Source organism: Lolium perenne, chromosome 3, assembly GCF_019359855.2.
Source record: "Lolium perenne isolate Kyuss_39 chromosome 3, Kyuss_2.0, whole genome shotgun sequence".
NCBI classification, from domain to species: Eukaryota; Viridiplantae; Streptophyta; class Magnoliopsida; order Poales; family Poaceae; genus Lolium; species Lolium perenne.
Window position 1 is genome coordinate 45,547,557 of NC_067246.2, and position 18,248 is coordinate 45,565,804.

The 18,248-nt window shown below is 50.6% G+C and overlaps 1 protein-coding gene across 1 annotated transcript; it reads left to right on the forward strand.

The window, feature by feature from the left end:
• Window positions 1–9,551: 9,551 nt before the first annotated feature.
• LOC127341400 (1-deoxy-D-xylulose 5-phosphate reductoisomerase, chloroplastic) lies at window positions 9,552–14,803 on the forward strand. Its single transcript, XM_051367234.2, has 12 exons — window positions 9,552–9,815; window positions 10,876–11,057; window positions 11,266–11,352; window positions 11,464–11,589; window positions 11,671–11,733; window positions 12,143–12,292; window positions 12,514–12,581; window positions 12,664–12,775; window positions 12,863–12,967; window positions 13,267–13,388; window positions 13,496–13,642; window positions 14,301–14,803. The coding sequence occupies exons 1-12, from the start codon at window positions 9,722–9,724 to the stop codon at window positions 14,467–14,469; spliced, it is 1,425 nt and encodes a 474-aa protein (XP_051223194.1). The 5' UTR covers window positions 9,552–9,721; the 3' UTR covers window positions 14,470–14,803.
• The last annotated feature ends 3,445 nt before the right edge of the window (window positions 14,804–18,248 follow it).

An 18,248-nucleotide genomic window follows, 5' to 3' on the forward strand; every position in this document is an offset into this window, starting at 1 on the left:
GAACCATGCGGGCTGCCGCAGGCGGCAGGCGTCCCACTGATTGGTTGCGGGCTCATGCGGGAAACATGCAGGCCCCCGCATCGTGTCCCACTTGCAGCCTGGCTCCCATTATCGCCAAAAATCTCTTTGCTTTATCGTTAGTCAAAAGTCAAAACGGAACTGAGCCTCGCGCGACCATGGCCGCGTCCAGGGACGGCGGCGCTCCGCCTCGCTGATCTCCCAGCTCCGGCCTCCTCTGCGTCCACCCCGGCCAGATCCGGAGTCCTCTCGGCCCCCTCTTTCCGCCCATCTCGGAGTCCGGGGCCGCCGTCGCCAGGGTCGTCGCAGAGCTCGACATGTGACGGGCTCGGGTTCCACCGCGCTCACGCCGGCCGCCGCGTGCCGCCTCCCTCCTCCGCCGTGGATTCCTCGCGTGGTCAGCCCGGCCACGCTGCTGACGCCCAGCTCCAGCGGCGTTCCCCCGGCCGGCAGTCCGGCACCTTCGCCTGCGTGTCGGGGCTGCCGCGCGCCATCTCCCGGCAAGCTCCCCTGCGCACTCCGGCTCCTCCGCGCTCCGCCTCGAGCCACATCGTCGCCCTGCCTCTTCAGGCGAGATGGGCTCGCCCTTGGCCCCCCCTCCCTCGTCGCGGCTGCCTCTAGCTGGGAGGTTTCGCAAGGAGAACAGAGGAGTGGTCGTCCCCAAGCCTGCGACGACAGCCGCTCTAGGCCCAACGCTCAGCGTCAACGCTAACTCGAGTTCTAAGGCCCGTCCCGTGGCTGCGTTGGCGGCGGGGGTGGACACTCCAGCGTCGTCCGCCGCCCCTGCTCCGGCTGCAACAACCCTGCTGGCAGAAGTTCATGTGCCTCCTCCGCGTTCGAACGTCGACAAGCTCGTCCCCGTGTCTTCCATACAAGAGCAGCGCCCCCAGCACCTCACCGCGCCGCGCCCTATTTCGTGGTCCTCTGCTGTTGATGACGATGAGTTCGATGATGAGGAAGAGCTGTTGGCCCCCTGCACGCCGCCGGCTGCCACCAAGACCTTCGACGCTTCGTCTGACCCTGTCGTGTTGATAGAGGGCCTCGGGTTCTTGTCGCTACCGCCTGCTGCCTCGGGAGGCCCGATCTCTGCGGGGGTGTGCTCTGTCAAGGACCACGATGGTGAGGAGTTTGCTTCACCGTTGGCCTCTTCCAAAGGCACTGTTTCCGACTCGGAGCAGGTGATTGCGGAGCCATGCCGTGGCCTCTCTGCTGCTGCCGCCGCTTTTGATGATGAGGAAGGATGGACCCAGGTGGGTCGGGGTTGCCGTCCCAGCCGGGCGCCATTGTCTCCGCTTTGTGAAGGTCTCGACCGTAGCCTCGTCTTCAAGCGCTGGGCTCGAGGGAGGTGTTTTCGGTGCCTTGAGTGTGGACACTAGGTCAGCTCATGTCGTGGGTCATTCAGATGCATCCGATGTCGTCGTCCTGGTCATCGGGAGCGTTTCTGCCGTGCGCGCTCTCCTGCTGCTCGTTCTCGCTCTCCGGAGGCTCGGGCTCGTTCTCCGGTCGCTCGTGCTCCTTGCCAGCGGAGCCGCTCTCCGTCCGCTCAGCCTCGTCGCCCCTCGTCGCCCGAGTTGGGCTGGGTTTTGGGCCACTCGTCGTTGCCCTATGGTGCGGCCGTGTTGCAAGGATTCGCCTCTCTTCTGTGGAGTCCCAGTTTGCCCTGCTACGCATGGAGGTCCTTCAGAAGTTTGAGTTGCTTCGCTCTGAGGTTCAGGACGCTCTTGCCAAGCTTCAGGTTGCGTCGGTTGTGCCTCTACCACCTGAGATACAGACTGGTTCTGTTGATGAGGGGTTCGAGTGCTGCTTTGGAGAATATTCTCCCCGTGCTCTACATGCGTCGTCGTCTGTCCTTACAACGGTTGTCGCCACCGAGGTTGTGGTTCCAGTTGTGGAGAACTTGCCTGAGTTGCAGGATCATTGTGGGAAATCATCTGTGGTGCTTCCAGTTGAGCTAGGCCTTTTGGAGCCTTTGGCGGTGGACATCGCGCCATCCCCATCTCCGTCTGAGTCCTGCGAGTTGCCCTCCTCTGTGGATAGTGGAGGTCCGTCCATCTGGTTGCCCCTCTTCGACCGTGAAGCTATGTTGGCACGTATTGACCAGGCGGTCTTCGTGAAAAAGCTTGGTGGCTTGCTCGCTTGCTTGGAGGCAGCTAGCCCTGGATCTGGCGAGGCGATTGCTTGCCTCATAGCTGAGGAGGCTTCTACCGGCAAAATCAAAAAGGTGAAAAAGGGCTCTTAGGAGCATAGGCAAGAAGGGTGGCGCCATTGGTAAGGCGCCGCGACTGCTTAACGGCAGCTGCGTGGTCCTAGGGTAGTCGTCAGTCTGCGGTTGCTTAGCTAGAGTGGGGTTGTCGCTTCGTGAGTTGCTGGTATTAGGTGTTGCCCTTTGTGGTTGTGCTGCCTCATGTTGTTGGTGTTTGTTGTATGGTTTTCGCCCGGTTTCTTCCATTAATAAACCGGGCACTTCTTTCTTAATAAATGGTTGGGGCAAAGCTTTTGCCCCACAGTTCAAAAAAAAATTATCGCCAAAAAAAACCATGGAGGAGTCCTGCCGGATTTGCTAAAAAAAGAATGAATCGGCCTTTGTACGTTCCTAGAATTACTAACATGTACCTCCCGTTTAAGTTCAAAAAAAACATAGGGGTGTTTGTACGTGCTCATAGGGGTAGGCTGTGCGTGCGTGCGTTCATAGGGGTATTTGTACGTGCGTGTTTGTGAGCGTCTGCGTTGTACTGTGTTCTCAAAAAAAAAAACATGTACCTCCCGTTTAAGTTTTAAAAAAAAAACATGTACCTCCCGTTTAAGTTCAAAAAAAACATGTATCTCCCGCGAGCAATCTATCCCTTCATGTTTTAGGCGTTTTCTCTTCCTAGGTTTCCTTTCCTATCTCCCCAATTCCGCAGCGCCCAGCGCGGAGTTGTACCAATGGGCACGATGTTTGACGTGATTGAGATCGTCACCAATATATTGATAGATAGACGAATCCCCCCTTCCCCCCCCCCCCCCCCCCTTCGCCGCGCCAGTCGCCGCCCCGAGGACGTCGACCAAAGCCTGGACGTGGTACCGGTGGCGGCCTCCCTCTCTCCCGCTCACGGTCGTGCCCGTCGGGGCAGCCTCGACCCTGCGGTGGTGGAAGGTGTTGGCTCTGGCCGTGGTTGGCCACCTAGTGGTCGAGCGCGGGGTCATCTCCTCTGCGCGCCGGTGCTGCTTGGGGCGGTGGTGTGTGCGGCCATATCTGGGCCCGCGGGCCTAGTTCTGGGCCTAGCGGGCCCCGCCATCTCACACCGTTGTCTTTCCCAATCGGGACCGCATGTGTGTTCCGTCATGGACGAACATCGGTGGTCGATGGGGGCGCTAAGCGACAAGTTTCAGACCTGCTTGAGGTGGCCGGAGGCCTTTGGACTTGCCCGCTCGGCTTTCTGGTTCTGGCGGCTTGGCATTGTTGTGGTCGACGCCCTTGCTGGCTATTTTGCATTGGGTCCCTAGGCCGGCACATGCTCGTCGAGTGGGCAGCATGCTCTGGACTGCAACTGCCCTCGCGACTGCGGTCTATTTTCTCTCAGACTAGTTTGGTTGCGCTAGTGCGGGTGTTGGCGCGCTGGGGATGGTGCGGCCGTCGTGGTGCAACGGATCTAGCATCTTGTGACGTCTAGATCTGGATCTGGCCGGGTCTGGAAGCCAGCTATTGCGTTCATTCTGCGGTTGTTTCTAGTTGGGGCTAAACCATAGCGTGACTTGGGTTGGAGGTGCGGTAGTGAGTCCTGCTCTGTCCGCTCTGCGTCCTCGCGATGGCGACCAGATTTTTGACCTGGTGGGATCTAGGCGAAAGCTACGCATGGCATTGTCATTGTCGGTGCCGACATCACCTTTAGGGTGTCATTCCCTATTTGAAGGCGACACGATGATGATCTCCCGTTTTGAACTGGCGGATTTTGTCTTTCCGCCTCAATTTGCTCCTCTTGGTGGTCCCGCTTCGGGAAAGCTTCTCTTGTAGTGTCTTGTGGATCACCCTTTGATCTCTTGCTGATGTTCCAGCTCTCTCACTTCGTTGGCATGGCTGCTTATAGACGGCCTAACTTCGATATTTGACGGCCCACCTACTGCCTTGGGGGGCTTTGCTAGGTCGACGTCTGGCCGTAGGTTCGGTCGGTGCGCATATCCCAATGTCATTAGAAGATGTTGTGTTTCTGGTCTGGACCTAGCCCGAGCTCGGGGGTGGTGGTTCGCGGTCTGAGTGAACATTTTACAGGACCCAGAGAAACACTCTCCCCACACCGAACAAACACGCTCAATGCGTAAGTACTGGCCATGGAAGAAAGGCTAGACGACCAAGAGACATGTCCTTCCGCAGAGGTGGTCGCTACACTAAGCGGAACCGGCGCTACGTCCCGATCGATGAGGCTTGGCACCTATGGGAGACGGAGACGACCATGACGTGGCCTGATGTCAACCTTCCCGCAGGCTGGATCATGAACTCACGAAGGGTGCCAGTGCTACTCGTGCCTTGGGAAGGGCGAGAACGGCGCCACGAGATCTGTCGCCGGTGCGGTCTCCTCCCACCATTTGGAGAGTAACCATGCATTCGGGGAGTTAAACTCGTGGTGTCGCTCCATGTACCTGCACGACGCCGAGTACCTGCGCTGCCACAACGATGGTGGTGGCGATGACGACAACGGTGACAGCAATGGCGATGATTATGTCATGCCGAAAGATACGACCATGAAGTAGGAGATCGACCCCCCCCCCCCCATCTGGCCACCTGAGCTGAGCGACGAGGAGGCCCTCGAGCTAGCCATCACGCATAACGAACTAGAGGAACTGGCCAAATGGGAGGGACTCGCCGTCCAACTGCGGTAATCCACGCTGGCGCATGGGATATATGCCACGCCACATGTTACCCCAACGCCATCAGGCACCTATGCCCGTGCCTCCGCCATTGTCGGCTACTCCAGTGCCAGTACCTACGGCATAATACTGGCCATGGCCGTGGGAGCCGCCGGTCTTCATCAACCTCGCTGGAGAGGATTAGGCGTCAATGGCGCATACCCTAGTCAACTAGAGTTTTTTTATTAAGTGTTTATCGCTTCATACGCTCTATGTAAATTATGTTTTATTATATACAAAATATTATAAAAAAAATGTATGCATGTACACTACAGGAATGGCCACGCTGACGCCCGGAAACCCTCGGCGTTGCCACATTGGGTTGTTGGTGTAGGCTACGCCGAGGGCAGCCCTCGGCATAGTTCCTCGGGAAAGTTCCACCCCGGCCCTCGACGTAGCCCGTATACGCCGACGGTGGCCATCGGCGTCCCGTCCGTTAACTTCAAATTTTTTGAATTTTTTTTTCAAATTTTTTAAATCTCTCACATGGATTATTTTAACTCTAACTACACTTAATCTTAGGTCAAATTACACTCATGGTCAAACTTTTCGCTATGGTCACCCATCCTAAGAAACAAAACATTGTTGATAATACGACCATATCAATCCTACTAACCCTTAGACCGTGGTATTACAACTCTTTATTATTTTAAAATTTAAACAATTGTTTGAATAAATATCAATGGTTTAGTAATAATAATCTTTATGCAGGATGCAATGATTAATTTAATTTTTGAAACATAAAGAATATAAAATTCTAAATTTCTAGTAAAAACTAAAATCTTCCTGCTTTCCTATTTCCATTTAGAATTTTGAGAATCTAAAAAAATGCCAACCGGGTAAACCCTGGTGAATTGCGGATGTATTTTTTTCCCACGGTCATTTTGATAGGTTATACTAATTTTCCGACTCCGTATGCAACCACAAAAGCAGTTTTACCGATACCATGATGCAATTTTGCAAAAAAAAAATGTTCAAAATTTATTTTTGTTTGATTCTCTTGCAACTAGATGACATAACACATGGACATCTCGTAGGATTTTATTTTTTAATTTTTTTTATCATTTTCTACCATTCAGTTGAAACTTAAAAATGCGATCCACAAGGGGTGCGTGAAGGGAAAGAAAGTTCAAAGCTATGCTGAGGGTGGCCCTCGGTGTAGATAAATAAAAGGGGGGAAAAGGCTATGCCGAGGGCAGTCGTTGGCGTAGCTGTGACGCCGTGACAGCGCTGTCACGGCCTAACTTTGGTGGACCGCATGCACGGTCCTACGCCAACGGCTCGAGATGCACCAAGGACAGCCGTAGGGGTAGCGTTTCCTACGCCTAGAGCATTGCTACGCCAATGGCCCTTTTGGCGGGCTAGCCTGGCCGCCCATACGGCGATGACCCCGACTTTTGGCCATGTATGACCAGGCCATGGGCGTTTCGAGCCATTCCTGTACTGGTAGCACTGGGTCTCCCACGATCCAACGAACAAAGTTTTCGTGGCCCAATCTAAACGAATCAGAACATAGATTTTTAGTGTTTCAAATGGGTGAGCCTAAGCGTATGATGGCTAACTGACAGAGACGTGCATAGCGGGAGGAGGTGTTTCCAACTCATGTCTCTTCGCGCTGACTGTCCTAATTAACCATTTTCTCGTTGACTCGAACGAAGTTATGTTTTGCTGGTTGATGGTATTTCGGTTCAAGACACATGTTGTGACCAGGGACTTTTGCCGGTAGGGATTCAAACACGTGGACACGAGTACGACTGATCACAACATGATCACGATCGTGACATCCGTATAGCTTGAAAAACGATCACGTCAAAAGAACTGAAAGAGAAATATCCCGGTCTCGTTCTCGCGTCTCGAGCGAACAACATGTGCTTTGACTCTCCGGTGAGGATGAAAAAAATACTCTTCGGTTGGTAGTTGATAGAGAATCTGCCTGCAAGAACTAGCACCCGGCCTTCCTAGGTCAGAGCATCGTCGTAGGCAGCCGTGAAAAACGCCACCACAATCACGTGGCATACAACAGTTTCGCCGGCGAGGAAATACGCAGTGACTTTGAATTCCATCAAATGTCAAAGCATCGCAACGGACTTGCATGAGAAAAGCCACATGGCATGTGTGGTTAGCAACAGAAAAATGCAGGGGGGGAACCTCGGTAGGATTCGCTCACTGTAATTAAGAACCGTAACTTTGAGTGACCTTGAGTCAATGACACACGGGTTCCACATATGACGGGTCTACATGTCAGTGGCCCAATGCTAATGGAGCGTAGGTCAGAGGCGGGGGAGCGTAGATGCTTGATGCTGGCATCGGTGCCCCGACGAAGTGTGGGTGTACTGTCGGCCAAGCTGCAATGGTACTAGAGCGGAAACTGAAAGATGGTGGTAGATGGCCACTTTATTTTAATGCGTGGCCACCCGTCACCATCTCTTTGTGCTACGCCGCTTGGCCGACTGTGCAACCATATTTTGTCACGCTGGTTTTTCTTGAACTAGGTTTACGTGGCACGTGTGCACTGGTACGGAGCTCTAAGATTAGACGGGCTTGCATCTAGGGTGGAAAGCTCAGCGATGACATCTGATCTGACACATGCGGTCTGTGTATGATGACTGCTGCAATGGTGTCCGGACCTAGTCAACATCCTTCTCTCTCCCATCAATGAATACATAAGTAGGTGTGGCAGTGACCGGAAGAAGAGCAACAAGGTCAACCCGCCTATCTTTGGCATCTTCTCCAGTGGTGTGTAGGCGTTTGGCTCTCTCATTGTCGGGATTCGACTAGCGAGAAGTTGTTACCAAATTGAAAGGTTGCCGGCAATAATAATTTCAAGGCAAGTGTGTACTCAGATGGAAGCACAAGATCTCGTGTCAGCTAGATCAGGGAACTTCCACGTCGCCTCCTTGAAGACTAGAGTAGTATTATGTCACTAGTCCAAGCCATATCACAGAGTTTATGATATGATTAGGCAAATCGTTTCGAACATCCATATTCACAATTGGCAAGAATACTTCAGCACGATTAGACATGTCTTTTCTCATTCTCAAAAAGAAGATATCTCTTCGATACCAAAGCTTGATTTTATAAACAACCTAAGATATACATACTGTATAAACATAGTAGAACATAAAATGAATGTTTTCGAGATTATTTAATGATGAGTTCATCCATGTGTATGATAACTGCTGCAATGGTGTCCGAACCTAGTCAACATCCTTCCCTCTCCCATCAATGAAAATAGAAGGAAGTGTGGCAGTGACCGGAAGAAGGGCAACAAGGTCAACCTGCCTTTCCTTGGCATCTTCTCCAGTGGTGTGTAGGCGTTAGGCTCTTTCGGCGTCGGATTCGAGTAGCGCGAAGTTGTTAGAAAATTGAAAGGTTGTCGACAATAACTATTTCAAGACAAGTGCGTACTCCGGTGGAAACACAAGATCTTGCGTCAGCTAGATCAGGCAACTTCGACGTCTCCTCCTTGTTGAAGACTAGAGTAGTATTATGGCACTAGTCCTTGCTAGCGAGAAGTTGTTAGCAAATTGATCAAAGTTGCCGACAATAACAATTTCAAGACTAGTGTTACTCGGGTGGAAACACGAGATCTCACAACAGCTAGATCAGACAACTTCAACGTCGCATCCTTGAAGACTAGAGTAGTATTATGTCACTGGTCCATGCCATATCATAGAGTTTATGATATGATTAGCCGAATCGTTTTGAACATCCATACTCACAATTGGCAAGAACATTTCAGTCACGATTAGACATGTCTTTTCTCATTCTCAAAAACAAGACATATCTTGGATTTTAAGTTTGATTTTATAAATAACCAAATATATTCATATAAACATATAAAGATATACAGATAAAGGCATCATAGTAACTTCAGAAAGCTCAACGGTGACTTCTGATCTGACACATGCGGTATGTGGACCTAGTCAACATCCTTTCCTCTCCCATCAATGAAGACAGAAGGAGGTGTGGCAGCGAGCGGAAGAACGGTAGCAAGGTCAACCTGCCTTTCTTTGGCATCTTCTCCAGTGGTGTGTAGGCGTTAGGCTCTCTCGCCTCCGGGATTCGACTAGCGAGAAGTTGTTAGCAAATTGAAAGGTTGCCGGCAACAACAATTTCAAGACTAGTGCGTACTCGGATGGAAATGTAAGATCCCGCGTTAGCTAGATCAGGCAACTTCGACGCCGCCTCTCTTTGAAGACTAGAGTAGTATTATGTCACTAGTCCATGCCATATCATAGAGTTTATGGTAGGATTAGACAACATGTCTTTTCTCATTCTCGAAAAAAAAGACATCTTGCATACCAAAGCTTGATTTTATAAACAACCTAAGATATACATACTGTATAAACATAGTAGAACATAAAATGAATGTTTTCGAGATTATTTAATGATGAGTTCACCCACAGAGCCGCGCACGTGTGTGTCCGTGGGACGTCTGTACAGCAGATGTGCAGTTCTGCCAGAGCAACCGTGCTTTAAACACTTTAAACATGATGATGGTGATGACGTGGACGGCCGGGCCCCTCGCCGGCAGTCGCCTCTCCACCAGTGACGTACTGACGTGGCCGGGCCGGCTCTGCAATTAAAGAAACTCTCAGTCTCAGCTGAGCAGAGTATCGGGCGGTGGCACTGGCGTCCATAGGAGGCTCAGATGCCCTCCGCGTCTTATCTCCACACAATTTTCCACCCCGATTATATAACTCATCATCCATCGTCTCCCACCTTCACCTCCACTATCCCCTCTACACCGCTCTCCTTCCCCCTCATCTCTCCACGTCCATTGTCCCCGGCGAACGAGCAGGGCTAGACGACGGCGATGGCGCTCAAGGCCTCCTTCGCCGGGGAGCTCGCCGGAGCATCCTCCTTCCTCGACTCCGGCAGCAGGGGAGCTTCTTTCCGCCACCGCAAAGGTTGGATCTTCAGCTTCCTCTTCCGTCTGTAACCCTGTTTTCTTTTTCTTTCCTGTTGTGAGTGTTTCTTGTTTCTTTCTGGTTCCTGCTCTGGGGAGTTTCCTGTTCTTGCTAATCTCCTGCCATTTTTTATGGCTTCTTGCTGCTTCTTTTTCTCTACTGAATTTAATAATACTACTACACATGAAGCTTTTTATTTCAAAGGTATCTGTTATAATACTTGACAGTAAGCAATCGTCAGTTACGAGGTAATTGCACTTCTAGACTAGATTTTTGGTGATGGTGCAAAGATGATGATGCACTTACTCTGCTTGCTCATGAAGATTATTATTACACCCATTTCGCCTCGCGGTATTGTTAGTCTCCAACCACTTTTTGGATTACTGAAATTGGGTTAGGATGAAAAATTGATAGAGCTTTTCGTCAAACCGTTTCTGCTGACTGCTCTTCGTTTTCACAGTGCATGGGAACTCAAGAATATAGTCAGTGTAAAGTTGCACGCCCTCCAACTGTTTTGATCTCGACGTCTTTTAAAAGGCGGGATTTGCCCGGTCCCGTAGAAAGTTAGTAGAATTACTTCCTTCCGGGAATTCGATAAAAAAAAAAAAGGGCACAAAACTTCAGAATTCGATGCAAGCTTTTCTTTCGGCAGTTGGCAACTGTAATACCTACCTGTCCAGAATCGCCTCTTTTGCAATCAACTGGCTGCATCAAATTCTGAGATATCATCTTGCCGTTTGCTAATTCAGGCCCTGGGGAATATCTACCGATGTTCCTGGAATATATTCTGCCTAGATTCCATTCCAGTTTCTACTTTCTAGCGATATGATATTATTCAGGTCAGGAATTCGTACTGCTGTCTGTGCCTTTGCTTCTAGGCTAACAGGAAGTGCTGTACGAACAGAACATAATGGTGCAATAACTCAGGAGTTGAATTTGTCCATTTTTTTTTCAACATATTGCAGCTTTCTTTCTTGCCACTGTATGGCTTAACTCTAGTCAATTTTTTTCTTTCAGTGGTACTGTTTCCTTATCTTAATTTGACTTGTGCTCATTGTAGTGGACTTCACATTTCAAAGGAGGGACAAGAGAGCAGCCTCTCTGAGAAGGACCTGCTGTTCAATGCAACAGGGCCCACCACCGGCCTGGCCTGGTCGAGCTGTTGCTGAACCTGGGAGGAAGACATGGGATGGCCCGAAGCCAATCTCGATTGTTGGTTCAACTGGCTCCATAGGGACACAGGTACACTGACTATGATAGGACGCATGGAAGTTTTAAATCCGCCCCGTTTTGATGTTAGATGTTCAGATAATATTGATTGTTGAGACGTCGAGAATTTTTTGAACTTGGTGCATCTGTTTAAAAGATGTGGTTGGCTTAAATTTGCAAATATAGTTGGCATGTTTATCTCTGGTAACAGTTTCTCCAATTATGTTTGCATATCTAAAAGACGTTGGACATAGTTGCGGAGAATCCTGATAAATTCCGAGTTGTTGCTCTCGCCGCTGGCTCCAATGTGACCCTTCTTGCTGATCAGGTAAAATTATCGTTTGGTACTATTAATTTACGCCATTTTTAAAATTTGTAATCGACAATATGTATTTAGTTGTCGTATTAACTGGATGCAAGTTACTGTCGAATTTATCAGGTGAGAAGGTTCAAACCAAATCTGGTTGCCGTAAGAAATGAGTCATTACTTAATGAACTAAAGGAAGCCTTAGCTGATTGTGATGAGATGCCAGAAATTATTCCTGGGGAGCAAGGTGTCATAGAGGTAAGACCTTTTGTCTGATCCTATGTGTAAGGAATTAATGTTTTGCACTAAATTTGACAGATATCCAACCTTCAATAATAGGTTGCTCGCCACCCAGATGCAGCTACAGTTGTTACCGGCATAGTAGGCTGTGCAGGACTGAAGGTGATTTATGTTTTCTATATTGCATTTTCTGTCCTTTCTTTTAAAAAGTGTTGATGCATTAAAAAAATAGATATGCAACAACCTAATTGATAGTGCCGTAGTGGTGACTGATATCCTATTCTTACTATGTTAGAACCTTGGTCCATGGTTCCTTTTATGATACTGCATATCAGTAGGCCCATCATGCTGTGTCAGTGGCGCTGCTTTTAGACTGATTAATATCTTATATTATCATGGAACTTTCTGAAAACACTACCTTATCCTCCACTTTGGTTGCATCTAAGTAAATTAGATGCAGACAAATCAGAAGTACATGCTTTCTGAAGTTACTATGATGCCTACTAAAATATCCACCAAGTCTGGCACAACGTAACTTACTGCAATACATATATTTTCTTTGTTTTGTCAGCCCACAGTTGCAGCAATTGAAGCTGGCAAAGATATAGCACTGGCAAACAAAGAGACACTTATTGCAGGTGGTCCTTTTGTGCTTCCTCTTGCCCACAAGCACAATGTGAAAATACTTCCTGCTGATTCCGAGCACTCCGCAATATTTCAGGTACATACTATAAGTAATTGCTCGTTACTATCTTTCACCATGAGGCAAGTTTATTGTACATAAGGTTGGGATAGTTAGGCTGAGTGGGTTGAAACAAACTACAATAGAATGGTGGCTTTATCTGTGAAACTTGTAACAATGTGTCAGTACGATTTATGCTGTTGTGGTCTGTTTGTTGTTAGTGCCATATGGTGAATTTAAGTTTGCTGCTCCTATCCTAGTGCATACAAGGCTTGTCTGAAGGATCACTTCGTCGCGTTATTCTCACTGCATCTGGTGGTGCTTTCAGGTAAAATCTGTTGCCATATGTATTATATATGTTTCCCTTCTGGAAGCATGAAACTCCATCTTATACCATTTGATGATGTCAGGGACTGGCCAGTTGAGAAGCTGAAAGATGTAAAAGTTGCCGATGCTTTGAAGCACCCAAACTGGAGTATGGGGAAGAAAATCACAGTAGATTCTGCTACTTTGTTCAATAAGGTGCTTAGAATTCCTCATTTTATATTTTGAAGTTCAATTTTTTGCATATTTGTACTGAACACTAAAGTGGTAACTCGATTCTTGCAGGGGTTAGAAGTAATTGAAGCACATTATTTGTTTGGTGCTGAATATGATGACATTGAGATTGTAATTCACCCACAGTCTATCATACACTCTATGATTGAAACCCAGGTGCGTCCTACACATTGGTTGTCTGTTTTTTTCTTCTAAGAAGCGTATTCTTAAGCACATTGTAATATATGCGCACATAATTCTGATGTCGTGCATATTATTTATTCTCGCTTTCGCTAGTAGTACTGTTTTTGTGCATTGGACCATCTGAGTACAATCTGAGGTCTATATTCTTCTGAGATCCTCTATAAATTTTTATAAAAAAAACAAAGCTCTATATATTATTATATGTCAAGTTGTTTCAGTAAGAATCTGTGGCTCAGTGTTATCCAATTATTCATCAAGTTCTACTTCCTCAGGATTCATCTGTCCTGGCTCAGCTGGGATGGCCAGATATGCGGTTACCAATCCTGTACACCTTATCTTGGCCAGACAGAGTGTATTGCTCTGAGGTGACTTGGCCCCGGCTGGATCTTTGCAAGTACAAGCACTTCCCCTAACTGATATTGCCATCAATATTTATGTTCAGGAATAACATCTGAGAATTTCAGGCTTACTTAATGGGCTAACTGTAATCGGATAATGCAGGCTGGGCTCATTGACATTCAAAGCTCCTGACCATGTGAAATATCCATCAGTGGAACTTGCATACGCGGCTGGGAGAGCTGGGGGCACCATGACAGGAGTTCTGAGTGCTGCTAATGAGAAGGCCGTAGAGATGTTCATCGACGAAAAGTATGATTCTTTCTACATGTTATAATCTTATTTTTCCTCTTCACTTTTAGACAAAGTATTTCATAGTGGATGCCATGTTCTGATTTTGTTTACGCAACTATGTTCTCCGTGTCTGTTCTGCTGACAGCAGTGTTCTTTGGTATCAACCAAAGTACCTGTGCATATCTTGTGCTTTGGAAGTTTGAGTTGAGAGGAGAACGTGTGTCCTTAAAGCTGATATTCTCGAGCACTTTGTGACATAACATATGCATTCTGGATTATAATAGCAATACAGAATCTTGATTCCGTAACCGGTTGACATAGAGAAGCTTAAGTAGGACCTACCTGTTGTTTCTTGTTCCATACTGTAGCCATCAGAAGGTAGAAATGCCATACTGGTTCCCGGTAGGTACCGGTGCTGTCAAATAGGCGTTATCTTTTCTGCCTGAAAAAACACAGTAAATGGCTGACAGTATTTCATCACTTCATGTAGCAGCATGATGCTTCAAAGTTTAGAGATGAAGTTGACATAGAGCAAACAACGATGTTCATTAATAGATATTTTTCTTCCCACTACTATTTCGTTCCAAAGATGCATATTAGCCGTCTGTTATCTGAACTGTTACGTACATTGACATAAAAACAAGTCATCATCTCTCTCCCTCTACTGTCTTTGCAGGATCAGCTACCTGGACATCTTCAAGGTGGTGGAGCTCACCTGTGACGCGCATCGCAACGAGCTAGTGACCAGCCCATCGCTGGAGGAGATCATACATTACGACCAGTGGGCGAGGAGGTACACTGCAAGCCTGCAGGCATCCTCTGGTCGGAGCCCAGTGCTTGCATAAGGCCCCCATTTTGGAACGCAGGACATTTACACAGTTCTCACCAGAACCTAGCTTGCGTAGCTACCACCATGATCATGGTGTTCAGCAGGTCTAGAAGATGATGAAGTATGGGTAGGTGGGCACAGAAGATGTACATTACTCCCTGGCCTTTGGTAAAAAAAAATGGGTCATTGGGAAGCTTAGATCACGATTTATCAACAGGGCAGGCATAGGTTGCCTAACTAAATGTAAATCATGTCTTTGCATGAATAAGTCATGAGTATTCCATGTAAATTTTGATGGATCAATCGGTAAAAGATTTGAAAGAGTATGAATCAAACGTTTTTCGAGAATACACCCTGGAAGGTGTATTGATCACATAGAAGAGCAGCCAGAAGGCTCACACCACAGAGTTCGTGCTGTCAACAGGGGTGACAGCTCCCCTGCCAAAGTCTAATCTCCGTCTATCCACGAAAAAGGAAAAGGATCGGGAAAGCCGAAAGACTCGGAGCGGAACAACCTAGCTAAGCGCCAACTGAGGGATTCCTCCTTGATCCTACCTCTAATCGCTCGAGCCTCCGGTACTGCGCCGTTGAACACCACCTCATTCCGGTGCCTCCAAATGCACCAGAAGACAAGGATCACTGCCGTCCAAAGGTCCCGCCTCGACCCTGAGGGGCACGTCAAGGAGGACCACCACTGAAGAAGGTCGGTGTCCACGGAGGGAAGCCACTCCATCTTCCCCCACCGAGCTAAGGCCCAGGTCCAGACCTCACGCGAGACCACACACCCAAGCAGAAGATGCTGGATGGACTCCGGCTCCTGGTCGCACAAGGGGCAAGCAGCGGGGTGTGGGAGGCCACGCCGCTGCAGTCTATCTGCCGTCCAACACCTGTTCCTGGAGGCCAGCCAGGCGAAGAACTTGCAGCTGTAAGGTGCCCGCGAACGCCAAATCTGGGAGGCCACCGGCGCCATAGTGGTCCCGGCGAAAAAGGCGTCGTAGGCCGACTTGGCAGAGTAGACACCGTCCGCCGTCCACCGCCAGCGAAAGGCATCCACCTGGTCAGGTGAGAGAAGGGTGTCGGAGATGGCATTCCACAGGAGGAAGAACTCTGGGACCGCCGCAGCTCCCAAGTTGGGACCGCAATCTCGCATCCACTCCCCACCGAGCCCCTCCTTGACGGAGCGGGAGTTGGCGTGCCGCTTGCTGACCAAGGCCGCCAAGTTAGGCGCAAGGTCCGCCACCCGCGCACCGCCAATCCAGCGGTCCTTCCAGAACAAGGCGTCCTCACCGTTGCCCAAGGAGACCACCATGGCCGAGTCAGCCAGGGCCCGCGCCAAAGGAGGGACCTTGAGATCGAACTCAGCCCACGCCTTCGTCGAATCCGTTCGCTGGAGCCAAGCCCACCGACACCGCAGAGCCACGTTAAGAAGGCGAAGATTAGGGATGCCTAAGCCGCCACACCTCTTGGGAGCGGTCACCCTATCCCACGCCACCAAACAGTGGCCACCACTGACGTCGGCCCGCCCCTTCCACATGAAACCACGGCACACCTTACCGAGAGCTTGTAGAGTCTTAGGGGGGATGTCCAGGGACATCATGGCATGGACCGGTATGGCGCTGAGCGTGGTCTGGACGAGGATGGTCCTACCTCCGCGGTTCAACAGGCGGGCACCCCACTGCGGCAGCCGCTTGGCTGCGCTCTCCACGACCGGCTGGAGCTGAGCTGCCGAGGGCTTGCGCAGACCAAGCGGCAGGCCAAGGTACTGACAGGGCCAGTCCGCGACGGCACAGCCAAGGGCGGCGCGCGCCAGCTCCACCTGGTCAGGGCTACACCGGATGGGATGAACCGAGCTCTTAGCTCGGTTGGTGAGAAGGCCCGAAGCCTTCCCGAAGTCCTCAAGCACCGCCGCGCAGGAGTCGAGGTCAAGGGAGGTAGGTTTGAGGAAGATGACCACGTCGTCGGCGTACATGGAGGTGCGCTGTCGGAGGCCACGAGGGGCCAAGTCAGAGAGCAAACCCTCCGCCGCAGCCTTCTTGATCATGAGATATAGAACCTCCATGACCGAGTCGAAGAGCAAGGGGGAGAGCGGGTCCCCCTGCCGCAGCCCACGCCTGTTGTATATAAGGTCCCCCGCAACACCATTCACCAGGACACGGGTCGAGGCCGTGCTGAGCAGCCCCACCACCATAGAAATCCACTTGGGACCAAAGCCCAACTTGGCCATAACCTCAAGGAGGAAGGCCCAATCCACGGTGTCGAAAGCTTTGGTGATGTCAAGCTTCAACATGATTGCCGGGGCCTTGAGAGCATTCAACCTCCTAGCCGTAGACTGCACGAGCTGGAAGTTGTCATGGAGGCAGCGACCACGGATGAAGGCGCTCTGATAGGGCCCAATGAGCTGCCCCATACGCGGAGCGAGGCGTGAAGAGAGCACCTTGGCGATGAGCTTGGCCACACTGTGGATCAGACCGATGGGCCGGAAATCCTTTACCTCCACGGCATCAGCATGCTTGGGGAGGAGAGAGATGAGGGCCTGATTGGCCACATGGAGGCCACGGCAGTCCCCACTCCACATGGCATGGAAGGCGTCCATAACATCGTCCTTGATGATCTCCCAACAGGCGACATAGAACCTGCCAGTGAACCCGTCTGGCCCTGGCGCCTTGTCCAGCTCCTGTGCCTTGACCACATTCCACACCTCCTCCACCGAGAAGGGGCTCTCGAGATCGAGCAAGTCATGCGCCGGCATGCCAAGGAAATCCAAGTCCACCGAATAGGGTCGGTCTGGACAGGATCCCAGGAGCTGCTGGAAAAAGGCATCAACAGCCCTCCCCTTCTCCTCTTGCTCGGCCACCAGCGCCCCATCCACCTTGAGGTGGGCAATGAAGTTCTTCCGGCGCCTATGGTTGGCGTGAAGGTGGAAGAACTTGGTGCAGGCATCACCCTCGCTCAACCACGTAACACGGGAGCGCTGGCGCGCAATCGTCCGCTCGAGAGAGGCCAGACCTAGCAGTTTGCGCTTAAGGAGCTTCCGCATCCCGCGCTCACCTTGTGACAAGGCCCGGCTCTCCATAGCCACGTCGAGCCGCAAGATGAGTCCATTCGCCACGAGGATCTGCCGCTTGACACTGCCGATGAAACGATCGTTCCAGCTGGTCAGCGCCTTCGCCGTCGCAGCAAGCTTGGCAGCCAGCCGCTTGAAGGGGTTTGCCTCCGCCGGGGTAGAAGACCACGCGTCGCTCACAGTATCGGCAAAGCCTTCCGCCTTGGGCCAGAAAGCCTCGAAGCGAAACCGCCTTCCGGTTGGGAGGGGGGCCACCAGGTTGAGGAGCAGCGGACAATGGTCCGACGTCGATGAGCTGAGGGCGGAGAGGAGGGAGGCCGGGAAGATCATCTCCCAATCCACCGTAGAGAAGACGCGGTCGAGCCTCTCAAGGGTGGCCTGCTCCCTCTCATTAGACCACGTGTAGCGCCTCCCATTGAGGTAGAGCTCTTTGAGCTCCAGGTCATTGAGAAGCCTACGGAACTTGCCCATCATGCGGCGATTTAGGTTCGTGTTGTTCTTGTCCTGGGCGTCCACAATAAGGTTGAAGTCACCGGCTACCGCCCACGGGCCCGGATGGAGGTCGCGCACATCCTTAAGCTCCGCCAGAAATAAGAGCTTGTCCGCGTCTGATTGGGGTCCATAGACGCCCGTGAACCACCACCCATCGGCACCCGCCCCCCCCCCCCCCCCCCCACCCGAGCCGTGATGGCATTGGGCGAGAAATGAGGGTTGGAGATGGTCACCTCCAC